This window comes from Xiphophorus hellerii, chromosome 13 (genome assembly GCF_003331165.1).
Source record: "Xiphophorus hellerii strain 12219 chromosome 13, Xiphophorus_hellerii-4.1, whole genome shotgun sequence".
Classification (NCBI taxonomy): domain Eukaryota; kingdom Metazoa; phylum Chordata; class Actinopteri; order Cyprinodontiformes; family Poeciliidae; genus Xiphophorus; species Xiphophorus hellerii.
This window is the reverse complement of record NC_045684.1, coordinates 3,464,404-3,484,758: the sequence shown is the minus strand read 5'-3', so window position 1 is coordinate 3,484,758 and position 20,355 is coordinate 3,464,404. Positions and strand designations below refer to the sequence as shown.

Here is a 20,355-nt window from a genome sequence, read left to right as displayed (position 1 = left end):
AGATAAGCAGCATTAACAAGTTAAACTCATCTAAGCTGATAAAATGTCTCTAAAGTTGGACTCGGTCTCTCCTGCAGTATCGTAAAGGCTTTGACAGGACAGTCCTGGAGATCAACACGCCGCAGCTGGAGCATCTCCCTCTGCTGGACATCAAGGTGACAGACTTTGGGGAGAGCAACCAGCAGTTTGGCTTTGAACTGGGACCTGTCTGTTTCCAGGGCTAAACACACAAACACACACCACGCAGAACACACACCAACACTCACACACACACACGCGCACGCCAACATGCACACGTGATCAACATACATGCCCGGTAATTTGTAAATTAACTTGTAAATGACATTAAATACATAAAACCCACACAGAAACACACACTCACTCTCACTTATGCACCTCGGGAAACATTTCCCCAGCGGCTAACGGACTTAAAAACACAAGAGAAGTGAAATAAAACTTGTGAAGAGGAGAACGACGACTGGGAGCGTGACGGCATAGAAGGAGGAGAAAACCAGGAGAGAACATTCCTTGGAATAAAACGTTATTTTTACGAGCAACAGGAAGGGTTCCGGCCTGAGATGGAAGATGGAGCCGGCGGCACGAAGCCTGCAGCTCCCTGGTCTCCAGTCCCACCTCACTCCTCCTCCACCCCACTTCCTCCTTCCTCCACCCAGATCTCCTGCTCTACCTCCCCCACCTCTTTCTGAAAAGAGTCACATGCAAACTTCACCTCCAGGTTTATCGTGCAAAGCAACATGATTAGCAATCACTTTAAAAAAAGAAAGAGTAGCACCTGTCTTCCTATAAAATATTTTATTTACTTTGGTTCGCAGCTTTACTGTTATACAACAACTTGAATAAAAGTTATTGACATTTTTGAAGTGCCGTGTTTTACCTCATGAATAAAATCTGAATTCAGGCTGAAACAGTGGAAACAAAACTCAGAAACAAACATTGTTGCACATCTAAACTTTGGGTTATTTCTGGGTTTTAACTCGTTTTGTTTCTTCGTGTTAATCATGTTGCTTGCATGTGACCTCGTCCTGCTTCACATCAGGAGGAACCAGAGAGTTGATGTCACCAGATAAAAACAGGGGCCTCACCACATGATCTCTGCAGGGTCTTACTTATCTGATTCTTCATCATCTTCATCCTGAGCTTCTATAAAGTGAACTTTCCGCTCTGTAAAACATCATCAACATCCTGAGGTTTTACCTTTTGTTGTCCAACATGATTCTCTGCTCAAATGATTATTAAAATCTCTTAAGGTGCTTTTAAACTCAGCATTTTTGTTCGTTGGACAAACTGCTGCTGACATGAAAGAAGAGCTGATGCCTCCATCAGTGAAGTCAAAGCCATTTTTATAAGCTGTGCTGCATATTTCTGGTGCCTTTGTAAAGAAAACAATCCAAAATGGCCTCAACATACATGTGTAGTGACTGTCTGTATGTAAACGCTCCCTTTTCATTTGTAGGAAAGATTTACTGCATTAAACTGTGTGGCAAGGTGCTAATTATGCAAAACTCCATTTTTTAGTCTCTTTTCTATTTCACAAAGCGTTTTAGGAGGGAAATGTGCATTACAGTACATTTGTACAGAAATAGCAATATTTTATTGTATTTATTTAAAGCAGGGTGCTTTGAGAATAAAATAAGAACTATTATTTCAGACAGATGTGTGTTTCAGTTGTATTTATTTTAAAGCGGCTCAACTGAAGCGATTGATTTGCATGTTATAAACTCAGTCAGCCGGAGCTGCGACGCTTCTGTCCAAACCCTGAACAAACATCTGTTGTACAACCAAAGAATCTGTGGCCGCGACTTAATATCCCTTTTCTAATGTTTTTATCAGCTGTACTGTGCCTTTAAATGTTGCTTCCACTATATTGATTAAATGGTGACTCTCCAGTTCTGTCACATTCCTGTTTCCTTGCTAGCAATAAAGTTTACAGAGTTCATTCCTGCAGCTCCTGCAATAAAAAAACACTAAAAATGATCAATTTCTGCTTGAGACCACAGGGAGGGAGAGGGAGGCGGTGATGGGAGTGGATAAACATTTGTCAGCCATGATGGAGTGAAAAGTGATTTCTAAAATTATGGGGTGATTTCTGACTGGAGTTCTGGTTTGGTTTGTTTATTTTTTGTTGTTTTTCTTTTTTTAAATATAGCAGTAAAGCGGGGAGAGACGGCCAAAAGATGAAACTAAAACAATCTGTCCTTCTCCTTTGAGAACGGCCTCAAATATTTGTTTTTGTTGTGTTGAAGACAAAAAAATATGGTGCTGAAAAGTTTTATTTTATAATGTCTGTAAGTAATTTTTTTAAAAAGTTGGTTTGGTTAATATATAATCTTTTTAAAAGGAGATGTTTGAGTCTTCGTTTTTCTTTCAACTAACGCTCTTATAGTGGCAGCTGCGGTTGCTGCAAATGACCACCAGGTGTCGCAGGTGGAATTTATAATTTCTTGATATTTTTCTTGCAAATAAATATATATATACAGTATATATATATATATTTTATTATTTTTAGTTTTTACCTGAGTTTACAGAATTTAGAAGGATTTTTTTCTAAATTGTTCTGGCTGATTTTTTGTGTTGCAATCCAGAACTTAATCTGACAAAAATAAAAAATTCTCCCAAAAACAATTTGTTCCAATTTCATCAGCTGGAGATATGAAAATTAGCAGACATAATTCACTTTTTTTCTTCTTTAAGCATCACTGTGCAGAATAAGACCAGAACAAGCACAAAGTGAGTGAAAAAGCAGCAAAATGTGAGAAAACTGTTGTATAAGACCAGCAGGAAACCTGGAGACAAATTGATCAAGAATAATTTAAAATTTTACAAGAATTTTTTACTTTGTTTTCAGTAAATTTCTCCATCTGTTGTGAAATATTGAAGTTTGAACTGGTTCCTTTTCCATGGGCCTAAATTTATTATTGATAAAATATATAGAGTGATGATTTAGCTTAAAAACATGAGATTTCTAACTTTATTTTTATTGATTTGTTTTGCATAATGATTGACTTCTTTGTTTTCACCAAGTTAAAGCTGCACATTACCTTTACTTTACGGTGTAACAGCACCATCTAGTGGTCATCCCAAGCTTCTGCTTTTCTGAACTAGTCAAAGATTTAAAACAAATTAAAATGATTAAATATTATCTAAATTATTTAGTGACACATTAAGGAAACAAAATAGAACCATTAAAACCCTTTGTTGTAATAAAGAAATCTTTTTATGTACAAAATGACAAATTTGTGAACTTTTGAAAAGAAAATCCATAAAAAATGCAAATTTAAATCACTTTACTGACTCTGAAGATGTTAAACTACTTTGTAACTTTTGAGATTCTGTTTTATTTCTAAATCTATTTCTAAGGTTAATGTGCATTTTATGGTAAACATCTGGAACATGAATGATGGATACAGATGTGGAGTTTGAATCACAGCTGTGCCCAAAAAAAGGAAACAAGAACAAAAAAACGTTTTCTGACTATCAGGTTTTAAATAAAATCTTTAATGAAGAAAGGCTTCAACATGGCATTCAGGTGTTTATTGATACAAAAAGTATTTTCATAATTAAAAATATTGTCCTATACAATCACATTTAAATAATCACTACATTAATTAACTACTTTAGGGAGGAAACATCTTTTCTTCGGGATTCATTAACATGTTGTTGTGTTTTAACCCATGAAAAGTCCACCTACAAAAGAAAAACACACATTTTACCTTCCGTCTGTTCAAAGTGAGATGTTTTGATTTATTTTAAATCCTGCAGAGAAGTGAACCACGCCTACCTGTGACCTCGATGCTGGCTCCTGTGATGTAACGAGAATCATCTGAAGCCAGAAAGGCACAAACATCGGCGACCTCTGGAGGACAAAACAAGCCACAACAGATTCTGCCTCAAAGCTTCATCCAAAACCGTCACATTTTAACATGTCAGTGGTTAAAATTTTCAGGAAGAAAACAGAAAACGCTTAGAATAAATCCTGCAGATTAAAGATATGCAGTGATGTGAAGCATCTGAACCAACCTGCAGGTTCACCCATTCTACCCAGAGGCACCAGGGACTTCATCTGAAGCACAAAACAACCACAAATATCATGTAATAGAAGTAGGGGAGTTTCTCAGAGTGGACTTAAAATTTTAATTAGTTTTACTGCAGGAAAAAAAGAATGAAATATGAATAAATGAAACCTGGAAACAGTCTAGTGGAGTCAATGAGACACAAGTTGTTAGTAAATATATTTATAACGGAGCTAAAGACGTGAAATTCATCATATTAGAAGTCAGTATTCAACTGATACTTATTCAAAGAAATCAACACAGTGAATAAATAAATTTATGTGCAATAAAGTGCAATAGGTATTAGTAGGATTATAATTCAGTCACATATTTTCTGTTTCAGAAATGTCTGTAAATATCTGATCTTTACCTTGACTAGGACCTTCTCTGGTACTTCGTCTGTCATGGGAGTGGTTATGAAACCAGGCAACACACAGTTACAACGAATCCCAAACCTGGAGGAGATAAAACAGATAAAATGTTTTTATCTCTGGTTGTTCCTGCAGCAGCGGCGGCGGCGGCGGCGGCAGCGGCAGCGGCAGCTCCTCTGACCTGCTCAGCTCTTTAGCAGCCGTCCTGGTTAAACCTTCGACTCCGGCTTTAGAGGCAGCGTAGTTCACCTGGCCCAGGTTTCCCACCTGCAAACATCAGAAAATCACATTTTAAATCAGAGCTCAGATTTTAGTCTAGTTTTTATGTCTTTATTTAGATGCTTAAAAACAACAGAGATGAGACTAAAAAGAAAAGATGGTGTCTGACTTTTCCTACGATGCTGCCCAGAGTAATGATGGATCCTTTAGGAGCTCCACAGGCAACCAGAGCCTGAGCCACAGCCTGGGTCACCAAGAACGAACCCTGGAGAGCGAAAAAGACAGAAATCTATTTAATCTGATCAATCGTTCAATATATATTCAATAACCTGGCATAAACTAATTGATGTTTTTGTAGCAGTTTAGTGTCTAAATTTTTTAACTTTTGAAATAAATGATACAGATTTATTGTTCATTATGTGTAAACATCTGAGGAAACTTTACTTTATCCTTATTTTATCATATTGTTCAAATCATCCAAAGACGTTTTTATGTGTTTGTTATTGTTTAGTTTGTGATCTGACAGGAGTTTTACCTTCAGGTTGACCTGGATGACTCTGTCGAACTTCTCCTCCTCCATGCTGAGCAGGAAGTCGTCCTGAGTGACGCCGGCAGAGTTCACACACACTGAGGGAGGCTGGAAGTAACGAGTCTGCAGAAAGAAAGACGGATTATTTAAAAAAGAAAGAGAGATGAAAATGCACAAAACAGGAACCAAGGACCAGCTTTATGAAAAATCATTTCCAGATTTATAGGTAGATGTCATTGAGTTTTATATTAATTTGTTCTTGACTTTCTTCAGATGGAGTCATGATGTGATGAGATCTTTAAACTTACTTCCTGGCTCTAAATAAGTGACTTCTTGATTCTATACATATGACAGAAATCAGGCCTGTGTGTGGCTCGACGAACTGAATTCAGAATCAGAATGTGATTATTCAATAATTTAGTAAAGGAGAAATTACTTTACACATAGATCCAGGTTGGTTTGTTTAGCTTTTTTCTTAAAGAATAAAATAAATATGTGAAAACTGTTTTTTTTGCTCAAGTCCAGCATAGAAAACACTGAAACTTTTACGTGTAACAAAAAAGTAAAAACAGAAGAAACTATCTTAATAATATAGAAAATCTCAAACTTTGCCACTAATTGTGCTCCATAGAGCAGAGCTCCATCTGATCCTCACACCTGGATTCTCGTCAGCAGCTTCGTCACGCTCTCCTTTGACGACACGTCCACTGCAGCCGCCATGTGACTCTGACCTTTGAGGTCACTCTGCAGGCGTCCCACCGTCTCATTGGCTGAATCCTCGCTGATGTCAGCGACCACCACCGAGGCGCCTTCAGAGGCCAGACGCTGAGACACGGCGCGGCCGATCCCACTGCCTCCACCTGGGAACAGAGGAGCAGAAGGTCAAGAGGAACCTGAGCAGAACAGACGGATGAAAACCAGAACGCAGGAGCTGAGAGAGACGAGGGAGCAGATTTAGTTAACAGATTCTGCTCTCAGTGTCACATCATTCCTACTGTTAGGGTCAAACTGCACAATCCCCTCCTTTGAGCCCAACACAAGCAGAAAATGAGAGTTTAATGTGCATCAGTTATATTCACTTAACATAGTGCTGTTTTTATTTTTAATTCTGTTTGGAGCATGTTTTTGAATCCACTCAATTTTTAGAGATTTAATTAATATTTTCTTTTTGAGATTAAACTGGGCTAAAAGTCAAGGTCCCTTTGGACCAGATAAGCATTTTGATCCAGATCACATTCTGATATATAAATCCACATACAACAGTTTTTTGTTGTTTTATTTATGAATGCTTTTTTTAAATTTTGACTTCGCATTTTCTGCAAACTGGAAAAAGAAAATTGAAAACAAAAGGACATAAAATGAGGCTTAATTTACTTCAGAGCTGATTACGTCACCAATTGAGTAATTTGTACTCAAGCAAAAAACGAGCGATTATTGCTTAAAATGGCATTAAATCTCCAACTTCAACTAAAGATTAAATTAGTTTGTTTATGTATGTTCAAATCTTTAAATTGTAATCATCCCTACATTTTGTACAGTAAAATAAAATTTTATCTAAATTGAAATCACAGACGGCATCTAATGAGTTTTTAATCGCTACAAAATCCTTTCAGTCCTGCAAACTTTCACCGAGTTCGCGTTTGGCTTCAGCAGATGCTAAAATATTAAAATATGCGCAACATTTTTATTGAAGAAATTACATAAAACAATCCGGAATACGTTTAAGTATTTAGTAAAGGAGAGAAGTTTCTAAATGTAGACGAACCAGTGACCAGAGTCAACCTTGATATGAGCCTGATGGGCGCCGCCATGATGGTTTTCTGTTGTTGTAGTTTTCGGTTTGACCATCAGGGGGACAAAAACCGTCCGAGGTTGTGACTTTTATTCTATTTTTATTTTGTCATCTTTTAGTATATAAGGACACAATAAGCTTTTAAAGGCTAAATAAACTGTCAGGTTTTTCCTTTCAGTTAACAGAAAAAATGTTTCACTGATAATCAACTCCTATTGATTTATTTAAATCAAAATTTTTAAAAATTGTATACATATTGGTTTCTTAAATCCTCTTCATTTGTTAAGACGCATCATAGAGTGTAAACACAAATCTAATGTGAAATCCTCGCTTGCTAGTCTTTTAATAACGGAAATACCGTTGAACGACGTCACCCTCATCAGTCTTTTATTTTGAAGCAGCAAACAGGAAGTAAGGAAACCGGTTTTATGCCTCACTGTGATCAGAACCGGGCAGCAAAGATCCCAATCCATGAAATTCTAAAATAAAAATGTTTGTTGAAAATATGGTTACCAATTCAAACAGATGAGATTAACATACCGAACAAGAAGAGATCAGAAATTAATGTTTGATAAACACCGAAAACTGAACCGTCTTTACGCAATTAAACGTTTAAAATCACTAAAACGGCAAAAAGTGAAGACATATGCATCCAATTAAAATAAAGTAATAATATATTTTTTTATTTGTTTGTTACCAGAAACCAGCATAAACTGATTACACCAACCCTATGCAACGTATTTCCCAATAAGCTCCTTTTAAACAGTTTTTAAGATGGTTTATATTTGTACTTTGTTTAAGCTCATCATTTAATCCATTCTATAAATCTACTCTACACACTGATATACAAAAACTCTTTTTGGTTCTTCTAATATATTGTTTTTAATTTGAGATTTAATACTATTTAATATTTATATTAAAAATAGGACGTTTTGTTGGAGTTTTTAAATGTTGTACTGTTGAAATCACGGTAAAGTTCACCGCCCTCTTGTGGTCACATAGAGGAATTGCAGCACTTTCAGATCAGGCCTCCAAAATGAATTTTTGGAGATAAAACTAGAAAAATCAACCGACACTGATCATGAATTTAAACATTTCTAGAGCTGGTCACAGAAAGGAAAATAAAACAATATAAAATACCAGTAAGCAAAGAAATAACAGAGGATAACAACAAATACTACATTATAGCGATCATTTCTAGGATTAGTGTTAGGGGCATGACATCATAACATCTCATGTCTGTTCAAAATAAAAATAAAAAATGTTCTGTGTCTGTTGTTAATCTTTGTCCTTTCAACTAAAAACATTCAAAAATCTGCCGAATAATGTGAATCAGGACACATTGTAGTTTAAACTCTAACATTACAGCCAACATTACGTTTTGTAATTTATCCACTAGATGGCGTCAAACTATTTGCCTAAGAGTTTTTCAGTTGATAAAATTCAATGTACTTTTTTAAAAAAACAGACAGATGTAACAAATCTTCAAATTAAGTACTAAGATAAAATTAAATCAGAAGTAGTTAGATGAGAAAGTGATCCAAACAGTGAAACGATGATGTATTTATTTACAGATGTTCAGCAGAAACAAGCAGAGGCATTAAGATTTCTGACAAACTTCAGAGCAAGACGGACATGTAAAGTTTTAAATCTCACAATTAGAACCAAACAGTAGCAAATTATAGAAAATAGACCATAAAGGAAAACCACTGCAAGGTTTTGATTCTGTAAAATTTGCACACCTTTTTATTCTGAATGTGGATATTTCAGACTAAACCCTTTCAATAATATCCATATTTCTTCTAAAAAACTTAGACACTATTTCAATCTGAAACCAAACAGAAAACCAAAATGCAACGTATTATAAAATGCTCTGTGGAACTGTCAGCATAAACAATGCATGTCTACATTGATACCTCCTGACTTCCAGTACCTGATTTTATCACACAAAGTAAACGAGGTCAAAGGTTGAGCTGCAAGACAGAAGAGATTTTAGAGATTCTGCTGACAACAAGCCTGTTAGAGCTCTGATTAAATCTGTCCTTGTAACTGAAGTGAAGAAATGAAAAGGATCCAGAAGTTATTTGGGCACAGGTGAGTCGACAAGACACGTCCTCACAATTTATTAGCAGATTGGTCACAAAGAATAAAAAAGCAACATGTTTACAGAGAGCTTGTAATACATGGAGAAAAACAAACATGGGAACAGAAATATTGAAACTATGACACGTTTAATTTTCTGTACAGCGAGCGGCTGAGGAGACGCAGCGAAGCCGTCAGCTGCTCTGTTGCATGCAGTCTGTTTTCTACTGAACCAAGGTGCTTCTGCGTGCAGCGCGACTGCAGCGTCTGCTTCTAAACTATGAGGAACTTCACAAGGATGCACTTGTGGTGCCAGATCTCACACACACACACACACACACACACACATGCAAACACACAAATCATACATTCATACAAAAACTTAACTCCCCTCATCACTCAAAAAAAACAAAAAAACAACTAAACACAGCTCTGTTCACGCCAGTTTAATCTTTTCCCAGAATGAGGGAATAAATAAGCTCCATAAAAGGCTTCTTTATAAAAGAAATAGATATTTATACATCTGTACATGTTCTCTATACAGCATAAAGACATGGAGCATGGTAAGAAGGGAAAAAAAATCCAGAAAATGCCGATATTCTGGTTGTAGCACCCTTATCCCTCCAACGTATGCATCAATCTTTATCAGCAGGAGATGGAGCTTCCTGTCGCTCCGCCCGGAGCCAGCAGGACGCTCCAGTCGCTCTCCTCCGCTCACATTCATCTGCCGGGAAGTGTTCAGGGCTGCCGGACGGAGCCGAGCGCAGGGAGAGCCCATCTCTGTCCGGACCCGGTGGGCCGGCCTCGACCCGTCCTCCATTACATCTCAGTCCGCTCGGAGGGGAGGAGGACACCAGGGCGCCGCCGCCGGACCCTTTTTGTTTGGAAACGGTCTGAGCGACTCGGATTCAACCGGAATCCGAGTCGCTTGTGTCGGAGGATGACGAAGAGGAGGAGGATGAAGAGGAGTCTGAGGAGGAGCTGCTGGCGCTGAGGCGAGACGGCTGAGCGTGAACGTCTGACGCAGGTTTATCATCTGGAGGAAAAAATATCAAAGATTAACAGGAGAATCTCACAGGTGGAATAATCTGTTCCAACTAAAGGTGGACTCAATGTTGTTCGTTCTTAATTTTTTCTTTATCTCCAGAGACACAAAACGATAAACGAAGTTTAACTTACTTTTGATCTTTGACGGTTTCTTCCCGGAGTTGAGCTGACCGCTGACGTCCATCAGTCGTCTCTCCAGCTCCATCTGCTTCTCCATCGCCAGCTCCTCCCGCGTCTTTCCAGCGCTGTTCTTTTTACTCGCTGCACAGAGACCAGAAATATTAGAAACATTAGGGCTGAAATGATTAATCAACTAATTTAGTAATCGATTAATCATTTGCTGGAATACACAAACTCTAAAAAAAGGCCTTTTGCTGAACAAACATATTCAGAGCGGCAATAAAGACTAAACTCCACAAAAAATCTATACATATTGTATTTATGATTGAAAAGGTTTTGCCTTTAAATGTGTTCTGAGAAATTCAAATGTTTAGAATTCGCAGCCAGATTAAAATGTCCGTGCCCGCTCACCGTACGGCTTGCGAGGTTTCTTCCTCAGACACGTCATGACGTATCGCTCCAGCTCTCTGAGCGTCGACGGCTTCAGCGTCTCGAAGTCGATCTCGATCTCCTCGGGGTTGGTGTCCCTCAGGGACGGCTCTCTGGACTGGATGATGTAGACGACGCGGCCCAGCTTCTCGCCCGGCAGCTTGTTGATGTCCAGGCTCAGCTGGCGTTTCTCGTCGTACGACATGGGAACCGTGTCCTCCTCTTCATCAGAGTCAAAATGGCTGACCAGAGGGTCGTGCATCGGCTGGGACACGCTGAACATCATGTTGGGCTTTTTGGATCTGATGGAGCAGAGAGTCAGATGGAGGTTTGTAACAATGCAGCATTCAGTTTAAACTCTGTCCAGCAGGTGGCAGTACTCACTTGCTCTTGTTGTTTTTCTTGCTCTGTGTCTTTTTCGCTGGTATGACAGGACAGCTGATGCTTTTGTTGCTCTTTGTCGTCTTTGAAGACTTGGATATTTTGGGGGTTTTGGGCGGTTTCACAGAGACGATCTCCTCATCCATCCTCCGATGTTTCTCTACTTTCTTCTTCTTTTTCTTGTCCTTCTTTTCCTTCTTCTTCTTGGGTTTGACGATGGGCCCCTGAGAGAGAGCGGTGAGCTGCTCGTGTACAGCCTTCAGCTGGAAAACACAAAACAATTCAACATCAGGGCCAGGAACAGATTTTAATTACCCAGTGAAAGGGTTTTATGCAAATGTAAGACTTTGTGAAATTCAAAAACAACTTTAGTCTCATGAAACATTAGATAAGAACATTTAAAATCATGCAGGTATCAGAAGCAGAATCAAGGTCTCAGCCTTGCAATTTTATCAAAGCAACAAAAGCAGAAATCTCCAACCAGAACTAAAACTAATGGAACTAATGGACTAATGCTAATATCTCACTGTAAATTACATAAATACATTCAAATAAAGTAGATTTAAATTCGTATTTAACTAAATATACTTTTACGTTTGTATGGTAACAACCCCATCCGTCTCCTTCATAGGTTTTGTTATGGTCGTATAGACAGTGCAGAACCTTCTGGACCAGAACCAACCTGCTCCTGCAGCTCAGCCAGCCGGTTGGCCCGCTCCTCCTCGGAGTCGGAGCTCAGGCTGCTGTCGCTCTCCTCGCTGTCGCTGCTGAACTCGCTCTCAGATGAGGAAGACGAGGAGGAAGAGGAGGAAGACGAGGACGTGGGAGGCGCTGGAGGCTCGTCGGGCATCTTAGCGAAGCAGAACTCAAACACGTCCTGGAGAACAGAATAAAACCGGTCAGTCAGTCGATACATTAAGAAACAGATTTTTCAGCTCAGTTATGTTAGAGGAAAGTTATGCATTTTCAAAACAAATCTACCTACAAGCAAAAGCAGATGTTTCATTTTATTCTTTATTTACTCAATAAATATGAAGTTTATGTAACAACAAAAATAATGTATGAAAAGCAGAAAGAAGTATAAACTCATTATCTGCCTCCTATCAGCATAAAGGGAAAACCAGCTATTCAACTCAGAAAACTATAAGACATATTTCAAATACACACGCATAAAAAAAAAATCACATTACTCAAAGCTTTATTATTTCATCACAATGATTTCTGGATTTCTTTTAAATGAAGAAATTTAGATCATTTTGTTCATAAACTGACCTTTAATTGAAATGCATCTTTATATCATCACTGTTCTGAAACAATTTTTTTTTTTTTTTATTTGCTTTCTCCCTTTACAAATTTGTTTTGTATATAATTTGGTAACAAAAATATGCCCTTTGTACATAAATTGTAAAATATTGTACTAAATAAATTCATTAGGTTTCAATAAGCGTAACTATATAAATATTGGTTTTTGTGATCTCTGCATCAACTTCTGCTAATGACTAACCTCTTCTGTAGAAGAAAAATCAAATCAATGCGTTTTACAGCCATTGTCCCTACAATATGTCAGATGTAGAACAAATCAGTGGTTTAGATAAAACATAGAAGACCTTTCTGTTCAGCAATTCATTTACCTTATTTAAAACAGCAATAGTTTTGGTTATTTTAACTCTTATATGATTTATATCAGATTTCCAAGACATAATTTCTTCTGTTTTCAAAGTGTAATTGTGCATCTGCACTTTTTTTACTGCTGCAAAATATCATAAACTTTGTTTTATCCATGTCTAATGCAAACAGGCTGAGTGGGGTCACCTGGAGTTTTCTGGCCATGGCGACCACGTCGTGATCTGGAGGGTTGTACTTGTAGCAGTTGGAGAACATGAGTCGGACGTCGGCGGAGAACATCTGGGCGTCTCTGTACTCCCTGCTGTCCATCTTCCTCTGCAGAAACAAGCAGGTTCAGATCCACTTCCTGTCTGGTAAAAACACAGTCGCCTGTAGGGGGATCCGCCGTACCTTAATGGTGCTCAGGTCCATGGGCTGCTTGATGATGTCGTGGTAGTCATGGAGACCCAGCGACATGGCGTCAACGGGCTTGTAGAACGGCCAGGCGTACGCGGCGTGCTTCTTGGACAGCAGCTCCTTCAGAACGTTGCTGCAGTAGCGCAGCTGCGGCGTCAGCTTGCTGCGGCGCACCGGCGTCGGCAGGATGGAATCCGGTAAGTCCTTCTTGGGAGGCTTGATGGGCCGGCCGCTCACGCCTCTCCTGCTCGCCGCTGTTCCTTTGTTCCCCATCATCATTCCGCCATGAGCCATCTCCATGCTCATCACCATGCCCTGGCCCAGACCCAGGCCTGGGGTCAAGCCCAGACCGCCGCTGTGCTCCATGCCCAGAGAGGTGAGGGTCAGCGGCGAGTCTAGGCCGCCGCCCATCCCCAGGCCGATCCCGCTGACGCCCATGGTGCTCATGATGGGCATGGCCATTGTGGTCGGAGTGGTCGTGTCCGCTTTCCTCTTCACACCTTTTTTCTGTAGCGGACAAGATGGCAACAGTTTGGGTCAGAGCTCCGCCCCTGAGCTTTGTGATGTAAACACACAGTAGCTGTGTTTCCATTAACCACGAAAATGCACAAATTGAAATGAAGGAAATAAATTAATGGAAACACACCAACTTTGAAAAAACTATTTGCACTAGAATGAGGTGATATTTTTCAACCTCAACAAAACACTTTTCACATTACAAGAGTCACATGATCAACAGCTGGATGTCGCTGGTGGCAAAAAGGACGAAGACTACGACAGGAAGTAGAAGGAAGACGATGGTTTGTCTTTTTTGGGCAATGTGCATCCGGCTCCACCAGAGCTGTCACAGCTTCGCACAGTTCATAAAAAGTTGAGTCATTCCAACGAGTTGAATCCGTAGCTCTTCTGTGAAATCAGCAGCTACGATTTCTGCAAAACGGTGCAAACTTAGCGGTGCCATCGCGCTAACGCCTGAATAAAACGCTTATATCTCCTGTCAAGATTTTTATGACTTATTGCGTCAACAAACTTATTTATCTGTAATTTTAATTTTATTTCTAATTTAACAGAAACACCACAATTACAAAATTGTGTTATTTAGACATGAGCAGAATAATATAGACAAAACTTTGCACACATCTGTGATATAAATGCAGCTAAAGATGCAGCTAGCGTTACCTTTGCAGTGGGCTGTGTGGGGGGCATGCTGGTGATGGAGGGGATGCTGTGCTCAGAGGGGAAGGAAATGCTCTTGGATAAAATAGTCTGAGGGGGGGTGGACAGGATGGAGTCAGGCGTTTCTGGAGTGGGAGGAGAATACGCAGACTGGGAGACGGCTGGAACTTGATGGGCTGTTGTCACTCCTCCTGGAACTGGAAGACACAAAAAGTTATTAAACTTCAATCAGATCCTCAGATTCATGAAGCCTGAATGTTTTTAATGTTTCCATCCTCACCTGGATTGTTTCTGGCTTTTTTGGATAATTTTGCAGATTTGCTGCGTGGAGGTGGAGGGGCCAGTTCGATCTCCTCTTGGGGCATCTGAGCCACTTTCTGCAGGAAGGCTTTCTCCAGAGACTGAGCCATCAGCACAATGTCATCTGTTGGCTGGAAAAAAGATGGAAACAAAACTTAATTCAATTAAAAATACTTCATTGATCCATAAAAACTATACAATGCCAGTTGACACTGTTTGAAACATATTCATAGAGAAAATGGGTATATAGTGAGCATTTCTCTGCATTAGTCTTATTTTATATTTGTTTTACTATGCAAAGTACTTCCTGTGACACATAATATTAATTGCAAGTTTGCAGTAAAAGAGTTCACTCCAGACACAGTGAGTGTGATAAACAGGTCTTGACTCCCTTTAGTCCAAGGTTAGTGAATCTGTGCTAGTTTGTATAATTTAGAAATTCAGATCTTGTTACTGTGTGAACAAACTCAGCCTGTTGAATGTGACGTGTAAGCAATCAAAAAGCAGGGTGACAGAAACATGGAGGAAAATCCAAAATATACACAAAACAAAAAGACTTTGTATTGTTTCTTTTCTCTGTTGAACCTTGACCACAAAATATCACCATTGCTTCTTCTTTGTCAGCCACATTTGTTGACTCTGAACTCACATTTAATCTCAAGAAATTTCACAAGATTACATCTAAATGTTGGTGAGTAGAAATTGGTTTGTGTGCAACAACACCATACAATGTACAACCAAACCTGTTATACCTAAGATTTCTCAATCATCATGTGTAGTCTCGGATTTTGAAAAATCGGCTCACAATTTTAAAATCAAGTAATCATTTTTAATCTGTGCAGACTTCTGCTACACATTCTTATAGATCCATTTTTTAAAATCCCAGCAGACGTTCTTACCTTGTTGTAAATGTAGCAGTTTGTAAACATGGTGTTGAAGTCCTGCATGCACTCACTGGCACTGCGGTAGTAATTGTTCTCCAATCTCTTCTTGATGCTGCCCATGTCCATCGGCGTCTTTATGATCTTATGATAATCCTGGGAATGAAAGACATGCTTTTAATCAAACCTGTCACCTTTCAGACTATATATAAATATTTCTACACCAGTGAAACTACTCTTAATTACTTAAACTGCACCGACTGTAAATAAAGGTCCCAGTTGTACTCACAGGCAGGCCGAGCTTGACTGCATCCACGGGTTCATGAAAAGGCCAGGCGAAGTGATGCCTCCACAGGGACTTGAGGACGACTTTCTGCAGGAACTGGAGTTGGTTCGTCATCCTGCCCTGCCTGCTGGGGTCTTTCACTGTGGGCTGGGGGGGTCCCAAAGGGGTCAGCTGACTGATGGGGGGCATCCCAGGACTCTCAAAGCCTTCGTAGAGCTGCGAGGGCTTCCGGATGCGTTTTCCAGCTGTACCAGTGCTCTGATCCATTGTCACTGCAAAACCAGGGTCAACCCCAGAATGAGTGCTGTAAAGAGGAAGCAAGAGCCGGTGAACTCTATGGAGGATGAAATTAAGAAAAAAATAGAAAGAAGTAAAAATAGAAACTTAAAACCAACTTTAAGTCAAATTCTGCAATGTTCAGACATTAAACCACATTTTTTAATTAATCAACATTAAAGTATTTTCCTTTATAGTCTTCTACTTCATGCTATTATGTAAAAGTTCTGGTTACTCCCCTCCAACCACTCCATAGCACCACCCACTTTACAGAACATTAAGTCTCCTGTCATGAAGAAGCCATCCATCATTCTGACAGGGAGCATACAAGCGTTAAATCAGCCAACCGGCACCATGAGAACCGTCATGACTACCACTTCCTCTGCACCCTCTTCCCTGTCAATAACACTGACTAACTCCACCCACTCACTTCTGTGTGGGGAAAAAAATAAAACCTCAGAAGAGGGTGGGCGGGGTTATTACCATGCTGCAGCAGTTGGTGTTCCACAATAAGATTTCACAGCAATACATGCCAGCAATAGACTTCCAATGTTTCATAAATTTCTTTTATCGTCCCGTTTAGTACTGGGGTTTTTCCAGAGCAGAGACACTTCTAAAAAAAGAAAAATGTGCAGCGTCATCCCAAGCTTGGTTTCTGATAACTTTTTTAAGACAAGCAAAGCCCTGATTGGTTGTTTAGAGTGATTGACCTAAAATAGAAAACATCCTCACAAAACACAAGGAAATTTGACCTCATTTGCAGTATCATTTGATATATTCAACAGATTAAAATTGAAAATAAAAGCCGATCTCTCCTAAGAGTCAACTGTCAAAATAGAGGCAAGAAAAGATTAACAAAGTCATGAACTTTGCCTGTTTTAATCTCAGTCTTGATCGTTTTGAATGAACCATATTTTCAGATGTCATTCTGTCTTTTCTGATGAAGGTAACCGCCATCACACTGCTTTGCATTTTACTCCTGAAAGCACGTGGCCTCTTGTGCAGTCAACACTCCATCAAATCAGGGATCATCTTCTGGAAAACATTTGACCCGACTCGTACCTGGCTAGGGACATAACCTGATAGAAGACACTAATCAACTTTTCTTCACAAGGAGTTTGTTTACACCACAAGCAAAACCAGGACATAAGATACATCAGGGCATTTAATTTCAGCTGGTCTCTGAGTTAAATTTATTTATTTTTTTAAATAATAATAATAAAAAAACAAAGGAGGGGAGCACCAAAAACATACCGTTATCCATTTGGAGTAATATAAAAAATCTCAAATAAACATCTGGAAACTCATTTGACAGTTAGTGTACTTTATTTAAAAAAGGCAAATTGATGAATCATTTACACAAGCGCAACATTACTAAAAAAATGTATTAAAAGTTTGCTGTTTAAAACATTTAAAGGTAAGTAAAAACAAAAATGAAACCATTACAGAGAGAAAGTGACAGTTTAAGTAAACTAAATATGGGCCACTTGGTGATCTGAGTGACACTGAGCTCTGTAACCTGGCAACGGACAGAAACACAAACCACCCCAGGACACAGACCCAGGACTTATTTTGATCATTCCTATGAACAATCTAAATTATCTGTTGTAAGTAATAGTTTGAATAAGTTACATAGTTGGCATATTTTAGGTCGCACCGCACACCCCGGCACTGTCCATCACAACAATCTGACCACATGGCTACCACAACAAGCCGGCGAAGCCCTACAGATTGTTCGGATGTAGCAGCGCTCCAATTATGGCATATACAGTGAAACTGTTTAACCACGGAATAACCAGCCGATATTTATATGATGCGTCCAACAACAAAAAAATAAAAAATACAAACAAAAAAAAAACACTGAACAGAGGTCTTGCTATCGAACATCCTACATTCGGTTACACATTTCGCTCTTCTATTATAACCAGATTTGACCGAGCACGTCTAAATAAAACACGAGTTTGGTACGTGAAGCTGCTAATGCTAGCTATGCTAACACCAACTGCTGAGATGCGGGAGAGAGCAGCCAACGGCCGCGAAGACCCGAAGATGGCGCCGGCGAAATTGTATATATATTCCAGTATATTTTTTATATTTATAAATAATTGTTTCAAGGTATCAATTAACTCATTCCGGTGCTTTGTCCAGTGTCCATCTCTCACCCCTGAGCGTTTAACAATACACACGGGGAGCCAGTAAAGATATATAAAAAAAATGGGGGGAAAATCTGTTAAAATAATCCTTTTCATGGTAAGGTGAGAGTCAGTTCTACCGATAGATACCTGTCAAGGGGCGGGTTAACAGCCATATCCATCAGGATGGATCCGGATTCTGTTTTGGTAAACACTCAAAAGCAGGATCCGTCTCGGCTCGTCAGTTTTCTTCGCTGCCCGCCACGACGAAATCCCTGCGAACCGCTTCGTTGAAATGGCGACGACACGGACTACACCCGGGCTTTTATAGACCAACCATTCACCTCATTGGATAAACCGCCTCTGTGTTTCTCCGCCCACCGACTCCTTATTCGCTACTCACGATGTCTGTCAAAATTACCACACCCACAGGTTGTCGGAGATCCTCAAGCAACGTTTAGGACCAACTTATTCGCATGTTTCCCCTGTCCTTCAAGGACATTACCCAGCACCATTGGTCCATCCCGCCCTGTCCTGCCGATGCGCCGTCTATGACTGGCTCACGAACGCAATCTTTCACGGAAAACGAGAGCAACAGGGCCTCCCTGTTCTGTAACATATTGTATTACGTCAACGTGTTCACAACGACGACGGGGATTGGTTAAAACGGCCGTAACGCGGGCTTGTAGTCTGAAGACCAACACTCCTATTGGTTCGCCGAAGCAGTCACGAGTACCACCCGAAGAGAGCCTCTCCCTCGTGAAATCATCAGTTTCTTCTAGAACATGTAGGCGGGCGCCATCTTTGAGCAGTGAAACACAAAGTATTTTATAATGATCCTAACTAGATAGACGCTTTGCTATGAATAAGAATACACAAAACATCTCCCCAGTGTTATAAACACGAGATTAGTTTGTTTTCATTAAAAGCGAACGCATCAGAGAAGCTTATTGAGAAATGCCATCAAACAAGGCCTCCATGTGGCTTACATAGATCAGAAGTAGTAAAGTACTAAAGACAAATTAGCTCTTAAATTCAGATTCAGCTAGTTATCATATATCCCTCGGGTAAAACAACTCAAATGATCAAATTGAAATAAAATACCACCCTGACAAGGTCACAGCAGCAACAACCCACAGAATGACACAGCAATTTTTCAAACTGAGCCCAGCCCAAACCAAATACAACAACTAACCAAAACTAATACTTTGCATCTATTAAATACGTGTTAATGTGTCCGTAGTAATAGAAAACTTACAATCTAAACACAAGTTTACTGTGCCCAGCCATACTAAGGCTGGTAAAAGCAGAACAGGAAAGTAACTTTGAACTAAGAAAACCAGATTATTACCGCTGAAAAGATCATTTTTTTATCTTGTAAGACTCATTAAATAAAAACTAATTCAAGGCACACAGGACGTTACCTAACCATTCGCGCCCATCCCCCATACCAAGGTTACAGAGTCCCTACAATGTCACTCAAATAACCGACAGAAAGATCCCTTACAGTTCATGCAGTAATACACATTACTATTGTTATTTTGTCAGGGTTACAAATAAAACTAAGTACTCCCTGAAGTGACAGTTATATATACGGAAAAAAAATTCAAAAAGTCTATTTAAAGTCTCTGGATAAAGACAAAAACAGATGTGGACTGATAAATCCCCAAAAAAGAGCGAAACCTTTCTTCCAATAATCTTCTTTGTCTTCCACTTGGATACTTTTTAACCAGCACATTTCCCCTCAAACATGTCCGCCGCCTTCTTCCCCAGATCCCCGGGCTGGGTGGGGGAGGGGAGTCATGTGATGAAACGATTCCGATCTGCTCACTTCATCAAACCTGTACACGTGGCAATTCATCAAAACCACCATAAAACGCATCCGCGCTCCGTCTGTTCTCCCAGAGCATCAACGCTACATCCATATCCCGCGGCGTTTCCATCGTATTTTTATCAGATTTAAAAGGTAAAATTGGCAAAACATCCAAACAATGAACGTACTTTTCCGTTGGACTTGGCTCGCTCTGATTGGTCAGGTTTGATCACGTGACAAAGACAATTATTTGTGATTTCCGTATTTTTAGGTTTCGTTCTCTCCAAGTATAGTATTCAATCCTTCCAATTTTCAAATTAATTTTTAGACCGTGTAAAAATGTCAGAAAAACAATCCCAGACAAATACTGCTGCCAAACATTGTCCATTCTGCAACATGAGCCGCTCGTCTTCTGCGCATGCGTTTCCC

General features: G+C 39.6%; 3 protein-coding genes across 9 annotated transcripts in view; 1 reads left to right on the top strand and 2 right to left on the bottom strand.

Moving 5' to 3' along the window:
- The window catches only part of col11a2 (collagen, type XI, alpha 2), a 46,763-nt gene extending 44,402 nt beyond the window's left edge, over positions 1-2,361 (top strand). For all 5 annotated transcript variants that reach the window (XM_032579850.1, XM_032579849.1, XM_032579848.1 and 2 more), the window contains one exon: positions 78-2,361. In XM_032579850.1, coding sequence (XP_032435741.1) covers positions 78-224 — 147 coding nt within the window. In that variant the 3' untranslated portion in view covers positions 225-2,361. The remainder of the gene's footprint in view (positions 1-77) is intronic.
- A 1,134-nt stretch (positions 2,362-3,495) lies between these two features.
- hsd17b8 (hydroxysteroid (17-beta) dehydrogenase 8) overlaps positions 3,496-20,355 on the bottom strand; it is a 100,056-nt gene continuing 83,196 nt past the window's right edge. Inside the window, exons 1-9 of one of the 2 annotated variants that reach the window (XM_032579907.1) lie at positions 6,955-7,609; positions 5,847-6,049; positions 5,196-5,312; positions 4,830-4,925; positions 4,623-4,708; positions 4,441-4,525; positions 4,039-4,081; positions 3,800-3,874; positions 3,496-3,705 (exon numbers count right to left, since the gene is read on the bottom strand). In XM_032579907.1, coding sequence (XP_032435798.1) covers positions 3,686-3,705; positions 3,800-3,874; positions 4,039-4,081; positions 4,441-4,525; positions 4,623-4,708; positions 4,830-4,925; positions 5,196-5,312; positions 5,847-6,049; positions 6,955-7,000 — 771 coding nt within the window. In that variant the 5' untranslated portion in view covers positions 7,001-7,609 and the 3' untranslated portion in view covers positions 3,496-3,685. Of the gene's footprint in view, positions 3,706-3,799; positions 3,875-4,038; positions 4,082-4,440; positions 4,526-4,622; positions 4,709-4,829; positions 4,926-5,195; positions 5,313-5,846; positions 6,050-6,954; positions 7,610-20,355 lie in introns of those variants that run through there. The other variant, XM_032579906.1, reaches the window with a different exon arrangement.
- brd2a (bromodomain containing 2a) lies at positions 8,533-20,304 on the bottom strand. 2 transcript variants are annotated; one of them, XM_032579855.1, is made up of 12 exons: positions 18,264-20,304; positions 15,709-16,039; positions 15,438-15,575; positions 14,519-14,669; positions 14,242-14,435; positions 13,057-13,569; positions 12,853-12,981; positions 11,723-11,917; positions 11,044-11,303; positions 10,642-10,961; positions 10,243-10,371; positions 8,533-10,099 (listed from the first exon to the last, which is right to left on the bottom strand). In XM_032579855.1, the coding sequence occupies exons 1-12, from the start codon at positions 18,293-18,295 to the stop codon at positions 9,972-9,974; spliced, it is 2,520 nt and encodes an 839-aa protein (XP_032435746.1). In that variant the 5' UTR covers positions 18,296-20,304; the 3' UTR covers positions 8,533-9,971. The 2 variants fall into 2 exon arrangements, with proteins under 2 accessions (XP_032435746.1, XP_032435747.1); XM_032579856.1 differs by having other exon boundaries at positions 15,709-16,009.

Bases quoted from the DNA above. Each gene is read 5' to 3' on its own strand.
- brd2a (XM_032579855.1), bottom strand. From the start codon at position 18,295: ATGGATATGGCTGTTAACCCGCCCCTTGACAG. The intron at 11,918-12,852 runs GTGACCCCACTC...TCTGTTCTCCAG, and splicing joins CCATGGCCAGAAAACTCCAG to GACGTGTTTGAGTTCTGCTT. The intron at 10,372-10,641 runs GTGAGCGGGCAC...GTCTCTGTGCAG, and splicing joins GAAACCTCGCAAGCCGTACG to CGAGTAAAAAGAACAGCGCT.